General features: G+C 42.5%; 1 protein-coding gene across 1 annotated transcript; it reads left to right on the plus strand.

Moving 5' to 3' along the window:
* The first annotated feature begins 6590 nt into the window (after positions 1-6590).
* On the plus strand, positions 6591-7663 carry LOC110170558 (trace amine-associated receptor 13c-like). Its single transcript, XM_020936212.2, has 2 exons — positions 6591-6781; positions 6853-7663. The coding sequence occupies exons 1-2, from the start codon at positions 6591-6593 to the stop codon at positions 7661-7663; spliced, it is 1002 nt and encodes a 333-aa protein (XP_020791871.2).
* Positions 7664-8382: the final 719 nt, after the last annotated feature.

Consider the following 8382-nt stretch of genomic DNA (forward strand, 5'->3'; position numbering starts at 1 on the left):
ATATGAGAAAGAAATCTAGTTTTGAAGCATGTGTGAAGAGTTTTGGGAGAGATATGAGCTTTTGCTAGTGAGCTGTAATGTTGTGCAGAACTGTCAGACTGGACAAATTATCTTATAGGTTTAAGAGTGCTGTTTCAAGAAACGGGCCAAACCAATGGAGAAAAACTGTAATTCAACTTCCCCAAACCAGGGGAGAGCAACTCTGGTTCAGGCTGGGAGTTGGAATGAGGAGTGGTGTCAGGTGCCATTATGATCTCGCTATCCCCAGATAGAACCAGCGCGTGGAAGACGCCGTCAGTCTGACTTCCCGGATTGGATCTGTGCTGGATGCTTGGACCTTGGAACCAGATGTGCGCAATGGTGGGACAGAGCTGGTCCACTGCACACTGGTCTTGCTCCTCCCGTTTGGAATCAGCAGGATGGAGAAGGAGCCACCTGATGAACCCACTCAGAGAATCGAACTCCCAAGGTCCATACAGACCAAAGAGACACCACCCTATGGTGCTTCTACCGTCTTTACCGCTGTTGATTACCCAGTGCTTCTCCTCCGGCTGTTTTATATTTAAAGCAGTGGCAGGGTGTCAGGGCCTGCAAGGCCTTCTCTGCTGACCTAAAAAAATATCTGAATCACAGACTGATGTTAAATATATTAGGGCTGGGCGATATGGATCAAAAAATATATCTCGATATATGTTCAAGAAAAAATAACCCCCTAAAACTGAAAACTGCAAAAACAAATCTACCAAATTCCACAAGGTCCTTTTTTTTAAAAATTGAAGTGTAAGAGGTCGGCAGTTCATACAGGAACATTTAAGATTACAAAAAATCCTAATTACATAAATAATAATTTAACTGTAAAATAAAAGAAATAATACATATTTCCTTCTTTTCATTCATAAATAAAACAACTCAACACAAGCTCATCTTTGCATTAACTCTGTTATCTAAACCAGAACCAGAACCATGAGCTCCTTTAGCAGAGGAAGTTCAGGATGTTCCTTATTTCAATAGATCCATGTTATTATCCAGCAGTAAGGAGTTCTGAGGCTTAATCCCACAATCCACTGCAGATCAAACCCAACGTTTCCAAACACTATTGTATAAGTGACACTGCAGCAGATTATTAATTAAAATATTCTGCATAAATAAACTTTACAATATATAAAGCATAAAGACTCTAGAGCCACATCAGCCCGTTTGCAATAATAATGTGTTTAATGCAGTTTTGCGCACGTGTGTTTACATTTTACAGAAACCAAACTTAAGCGCATGGCTCATTTGCATAAACAGCGCACTTCTCGTGCAGCTCAGCTCGTTTAGCTTCTTTCGGGCTAACGGACGCGACTCGGTGGAATATGAGGATGTGCTGCTTATGGTTTTGTCTGTAAATGGTGGAAAAGGTTCGTGGTGCTTGAAGCTTTTCACTGGCACCAATTTTCGCCGTACACGGAGGTAGTGAGGAGTGAAGGAGACACGAGCGAACAAAATAGAGAGAAGGTAAACAAACGAAGCGGCGAAATCAGAATTTAATACAAGCAATATATCGATATATACGATATGTCAGAATTCATATCGAGTTTAAAAACTCGATATATTTAAAATATCGATATATTGCCCACCCCTAAAATATATTACTATTAAATAATTCCAAATGAGCTGTCTGCTTCTTTTCAGAGCTTTTCTGATGCTTGTGCTGCTTCCACACATGCATTTTCATATTAAAGCATTTGACCAATCACATTTCAGCTGTCACTTGTTGCTAGGCAGAGTCAAAGTCAAAGAAGTGTGCCTGAGGCCTTCACAATCCGTTCTGCAGGCCCTCGAACACTAAATAAATGTCCATGAAACTTCAACCAATCAGATTTTTAGTTGGTATCGCCAGGGCCTTCTAGCAGGCATACGACATCACCAGATTCAGAGCCGGTGATTGGACAGTCAGAGAGCGAACCAGCCAAAGCAGCAAACTGCATCTGTAGTGGAACCAGGACTAAATCAGGTCTAAACCAAGACTACACCAGGTCTAAACCAGGTCTAAATCAGGACTACACTAGGACTAATCTTCGACTTGAGAGAGACTGAGAGAGAGCGAAAGAGGGAGAGTGTCCGCAAAGCGCGATCGGGGGACAGCTGCACTGAGCCCCAAGTGGTGTGGAGCGCCGTGCAGGGCCGAGCCCAGTGCAGCATGAAGCACTGTGCAGAACCAAACCCTGTGCAGTGTGGAGCATCGTGCGGAGCCGAGTCCGTTGCGACGCGGAGTCGGGCCCCATGCAGCGCGGAGCACCAGCCCCGGCACGGTCCTTTCGTCTGCGGTCACCTGACAGTCTACATGGGCGCACCTCCCAACAAACAGTCCTGGGTTAGTTCTGGTTTAGTCCTGGTTTAGCGCCCCAGCGCTCCTCACTTCTTCTCTGTGCACCGCACACCACCCTCTCCTCACTGCTCCGAGCACAGAATCTCCACCTCTCTTTATATTGTGTTTCTGTATAATAAGATGCTTTTATAACCATAAAAAAGTTATTGAGGAGTGGACTGTTTCGGACGGAGCACTACTGAAGGCCTAGATGTGAAATGCACGCTCTGATTTAAAGCAATGAGCTCATGGTGATAACTTAGGAAGTTTAAAAAGCTTATCCTCAACATTAAAGGACGCTTTGCCAAACTTCAAAAAACAAACGTAATTTTGGCACAACTGATTCTAAAAAACAAATGTATTAAGGGACAATCAGTTTCATGCCGTTAAAAGTGGTTTTCATGTGTATGTTGGTGTTTGTTCGAAATGTATGTGGTACGCCAACTCAGACCTGAGTTGTGTGCACCCAGTTTGTGTGCACCTTGCGCTCGCGTCAGTTATATTGTAAATCCCGCAGAGCGCCGCCTTTTTATGGGAATCGTTTCATAAATGAGGGCCATAGTCTTTTTATTGATATGTATGGGGCAAGGCTAGATTTCACTAGCCACACCAAACTAAATGTTCTTGCTAATATGACTAGGTATATTAGGTCTTCTGTTATAATTACACTAATGTTTCTTGAGAACAGACCTCTATTTTTAGCATACTTTGAGAATTTTCAGCTGTCCTCTGCTGCCTTCCTCAGAAGTGTCACATGATTTTGCTGGTTAACTGATTTGAACCAAGTTTGGCACCGTCTTCCTACAAGAAGCAGTAAGACTCCACAAGCCTAGCAGAAACATCTTATATTCTCAGTTAAACTGAAATGAGGGGAGTACAAACTTTCTCATATGTGGGATCTGAAGAAGTTGGACAGCAGATGGTGCTGTCCTACAGTGTCAAGGTATGAAGAAAACCTAGGACTAAGAACCTATATTAATAATGTTTTTGCTTCCGCGCTGGTAGTCAGATAATGTAGACATTAAATTAAGCTGTAAAATGTGAAATGCAAAGAGAAAATAGTTCAATATAGTTACAAGAAGATTGCAGAATATTAGTGAACAAACCTGCAGACTCAGAGTTGAAAATGTGTTTACATTGAACTTTGTATTGTTTTCTTCACACCTCTTGATGAACTTTTCCCACTGAGGTTAGTCATCCGCTGACAACAAAACATGCAGCCAATGACAACAGTGATCCTTCAGAGAGCAATTACCCTCAGGTGAAGTTTACATCATACGCTTTTCAAATCCTTCTAAAATCTGGCAGTAAACTTATCTTAAAGCAGTGCTTCTCAATTATTTTCTGTCATGCCCCCCCTAGGAAGAATAAAACATCTCGCGCCCCCCCGCGTGACTATAAATAGTATCATTTGTCTATAAAACTGTTATAAGTACACCTCTGCATAACACTGTATCCTTATTAACGTATAAGAGAATAAAAGTACTGAAGTAGCAGTCACAAAGCGGGATGATTGTCGGCAATATTCGGCACGTTTTCGCTGAAAAAACTCAAGCGGCTTATCAGAGTGATTGGGGTGTAATGTATTTAAGTGACGCCTTAATTTATTGGGCTTCATGCTGTCCGCTGCCAACATTTTTAGACACAGTAAGCACACGGGTCTTTCCTCGTCTCCCACCGTAGTCACAGTGAAGCCAAGCGCTACATACGCTTCGTCATATTTCCTCGTCTTAGCTTTCGGGAGATTTTCGTTTGTCTCTTTATCTCCGTTTCTCTCCGCCTGTCTTCTCATCCCTGTTAAATATTTTTTCATGGTGTCACTTGAGGGTCTGCTACACTTCGTGTCTACACTTCATACTCAAACTCTGTACTGTGTGCAAAGCGCGCATGCTCAGTGCAAACAAAACTCCTACACCACCGAGCGAATGCTCCCTGCGCACACTCTGCCAATGAGAGCGCCACTGCCCTCTAATGTAGTGGAAGTGCAATTGCACTTTATTCTAGGACAGTAAAAAAAAATCAAAATAAAAAAATAAAAAAGCATGTTCCCCGAGGTCAAACGCGCCCCCCTTGACGGAGCCTCGCGCCCCCCCAGGGGGGACCGCCCCACTATTTGAGAAGCACTGTCTTAAAGTAAGATAACAAAAAGTAAAATCATAGAAAAGAAAAGCCTGAAAGTATGGTGTGTATCGCATCATATATGATGTCATCTAGTTCCCGTTTGTGGTATCGTCACCAGAGTACAACATAACAAATGATCATAACCACTTTGGTGGATCTTCATTACATCATATATAGTTCTAAGAGCCTAATTCATTGAAAAGTACTTGTGTATTTTTCTATTTCTTTTTCAATTCAACAGAATTCTCATGAATTTCTCACTCCTTGAAAAACCAAGAAAAACAAGAGAGGGAGAATGAAAATAAATACATCTAAATCACATGTTTTTCATAACTCCTTTTTCCTGATATTACCATCGCTTGGTATTGCCACGGTGGACATCGCAATACCAAACAATGGTAATATCAGAAATCAGAAGGAGGAGCTGGAGAAGCCTGGAAAGTGAAGACATCAGTGGTGCTCTTGGTGATCGGAGCACTCGGGCCGTAACCCCCAAACTGGAAGAGTGGCTACAGCAGATACCGGGAAAAACAACGGACATCTCAGTTCAGAAAAGCGCAGTACTAGGAACAGCAGCTATAACTGCTCAGAACTCTCAGGCTCCCAGGCCTCTGATAGAGGACCCGAGCTGGATGAGGGTGAGAGAGACCGACCACAGTGAAAGGTGTTGTAGCCACTCTTCCAGTTTGTGGGTTATGGCCCCGAGTGCTCCGATCACCACAGGCACCACTGATGCCCTCACTTTCCAGGCTTTCTACAGTTCCTCCTTGAGCCCCTAGTATTTTTCTAGATTCTCGTGTTCCTTTTCCTGATATTACCATCGCTTGGTATTGCGATGTCCACCACCAAGGCTCTGCACTGTTGCTTATCCACTACCACTATGTCTGGTTGGTTCGCCATCACCATCCTATCAGTCTGTATCTGGAAGCCCCAAGGATCATGACTTGGTAGTTCTCCACAACCTTTGGAGGTGTTTCCCACCTTGATCCTGGGGTCTCCAGCCCGTACTCTGCACAGATGTTTCTGTACACTATGCCTGCCACTTGATTATGTCGCTCCATGTATGCTGCAGTTATGTGCTGGACTGTCTCAGGAGCCTCTTTGCACAGCCTACACCATGGGTCTTGTCTGGTGTGGTAGATCTGGGCCTCTATTGCTCGAGTGCCCAGGGCCTGCTCCTGAGCAGCCAGGATGAGTGCCTCTGTGCTGTCCTTCAGACCAGCTCTCTCAAGCCATTGGTAGGATTTCTTGATATCAGCCACTTCAATTATGTTCCGGTGGTGCGCCCCTTCTAGGGGCTTGTCCTGCCATGATGGTTCCTCCAGCACCTCTTCCTCTGGACCCCCCTGTCTGAGACATTCTCTGAGAACCTCATCTGTCAGGGGCCTTGTCCTTTATGTACTCAAGGAACTTGGATGTTTCATCCTGGACAGTGGTTCCCACACGCACTAGTCTTCAGCCTCAGCTGGTTAGGGCAACTGATAAGTCACTGGACTTTCATGTGGGTGACCAGGGTTTGAATCCCCCCTCTGATGGGGGGCAATGAGCTAACCAGTGTGGATGAGACCCTTTGGGCTACTGCCCACCACATACAATGCTGAGAGACAATGAAGCTTATGAGATGCCATCTAAGATGTTGTCTGGCCAAACAAGGTCTGTGTCACCTTGATGAAAAATGGGCTACTGGAAGATCGAGGAAATGGGCAATATATATATACACACACACACACACACACACACACACACACACACACACACACACACACACACACACAACAGTTTCTGTGACTGGCACCTAATTTCCCAGCAGTCTCCCATCCAAATACTAACCAGGCCCAGCCCTGCTTAGCTTCTGGCCTTTATGGCCACATACCAGCTAGAAACCTTTGTCTTACATGTGGAATAAAGGTAGCACTAGCAGCAACTACACAACCAAAGCATGACAGCTATTGGTTGATGAGGAAAAAAAAACATCACAACTTACTTATTTACGCAAGTCTTTGAAAACAGCAACAATTTGCAAATTTCAGGGAGGCCCATTGGACACACAGGTGGGAGGGTTTGGGAAGGATGATTGAAAGATTACATAAATATCACACATCTGTGAATTCAAGAGAGAATGTTGTTTGAGCCTGCCTCTGCAACCATGGAGACAATTGAACTGTGTTTCCCAGAACTTCATAACATCTCATGCAGAAAGCCTCAGCCTGATTCATCAGATGTGCTGCTGTCGTACAACCTGCTCTGTCTAATATCTCTGCTCACAGTGACAATGAATCTACTGGTCATCATCTCTATTGCACATTTCAGGCAAAGCATTGTCCATTATCAGGTAGGAAACTTTAAGTAGCTTTGTAATTTGAAAATGCTCTTTTTTTCAGGCAACTTCACAGTCCTACCAACCTGCTAATCCTCTCTCTGGCTGTGTCAGATTTCTTGGTGGGTCTTTTGCTGCTTCCAGTTGAAATCTTTCTAACAGAGGCCTGCTGGTTCTTGGGAAGTACACTCTGTGCTTTGTATTATATGACAGACTTCACTATAACGACATCCTCAATTGGTAATATTGTGCTTATTTCAATTGATCGGTATTTAGCCATTTGTGATCCATTACATTACAATACCAAAGTGACAATTAACAGGGTTAGGTTCTGTATTTGTGCTGGTTGGCTTTGTGCTCTCATGTACAATAGTCTGATTTTAAAGGATTTTCTTATAGATCCTTATTCACAAAGTTCATGTTATGGAGAGTGTGTGGTAGTGCTCAACAATATTACTGGAAATGTCGATTTAATTTGCACCTTTATCGTCCCTATCACTGTCGTTGTGGTTCTGTATGTGAGGATTTTTATGGTGGTAGTCTCTCAAGCTCGTTCAATGCAGTCTAAAGTAGTGACTTTGCAGCAAACTATAACTTCGGCTACAAAATCAGAGCTAAAAGCAGCCAGGACACTTGGAATAGTTATTTTTGTGTTTATAGTGTGCCTATGTCCCTATTACAGTCCATTCTTCACTGGGGAGGACATTGTAGAAAGCAGCACCACCACATCTCTGGTTACCTGGTTATGGTTCATTAACTCCTGTATAAACCCCTTTGTCTATGCGTTATTTTATCCTTGGTTTAGAAAATCCATCAACCTAATTGTAACACTGCGAATACTGCAGCCCCATTCTACTCTTGCAAATGTTCTCTGAGTTAAAATAAAAGTTAGTGTTGATTTTGTGTAATGTGTTGAATGTGAGTTTTTGAGAAGTCACAACCCAGTATTTTGTGTTCATGTTTTTAATAACATGTTTAAAAAGATAATGGCTGGAGAGACTGGAGGATGTATAGAAATGTAATTGTTCGTTGTTTGTAATTTGTCTATGTTCATGTACACAGAGGAAAATCTCCACATTATCTGTCATTTTGTGGCTATTGTATAATTCTTGTCTAAACCCCTTCTCTTTGTTTTTTTCTGATTGATACAGTGAAAATTGTGAGCCATTCTATACATTTTACAGTTAAATCTGATGCAATTTTATTTATGAGGTTTGTATAGTTGTCCAAGTATAGAACGCTGACATGTTTTTCATATCCATAAGCAATAACATTTTCTGAAATTGTATTGATTTTAAACCTAAAAGCAGCCAGGACACTTGGAATAGTTATTTTAGTATTAATAGTGTGCCTATTCCCCTATTACATTCCATCCTTTACTGGGAAGGACATTGTAGAAAGCAACAATGCTACACCTCTTGTTTCGTGGTTATTTTATCCCTGGTTTAGAAAATTTATCACCTTAATTTTAAGGTTGAAAATACTGCAACCCTATTCTACTCATACAAATGTTCTTTGAGGGAACATAAAAGGTAATATTGACTTTAAATGTGTTAAATGTGCACATTTGAGAAGTCATTAGTCTTCACTTGTC

Source organism: Boleophthalmus pectinirostris, unplaced genomic scaffold (genome assembly GCF_026225935.1).
Source record: "Boleophthalmus pectinirostris isolate CB_2022bp ecotype Guang Dong unplaced genomic scaffold, ASM2622593v1 HiC_scaffold_1, whole genome shotgun sequence".
NCBI classification, from domain to species: domain Eukaryota; kingdom Metazoa; phylum Chordata; class Actinopteri; order Gobiiformes; family Gobiidae; genus Boleophthalmus; species Boleophthalmus pectinirostris.

Excerpts from the sequence above, each read along its gene's own strand:
- LOC110170558 (XM_020936212.2), top strand. The coding sequence starts at position 6,591 with ATGTTGTTTGAGCCTGCCTCTGCAACCATGGAGACAATTGAACTGTGT. Across the intron at positions 6,782-6,852 it reads ATCTCTATTGCACATTTCAG|GCAACTTCACAGTCCTACCA; the intron begins GCAAAGCATTGT and ends TCTTTTTTTCAG.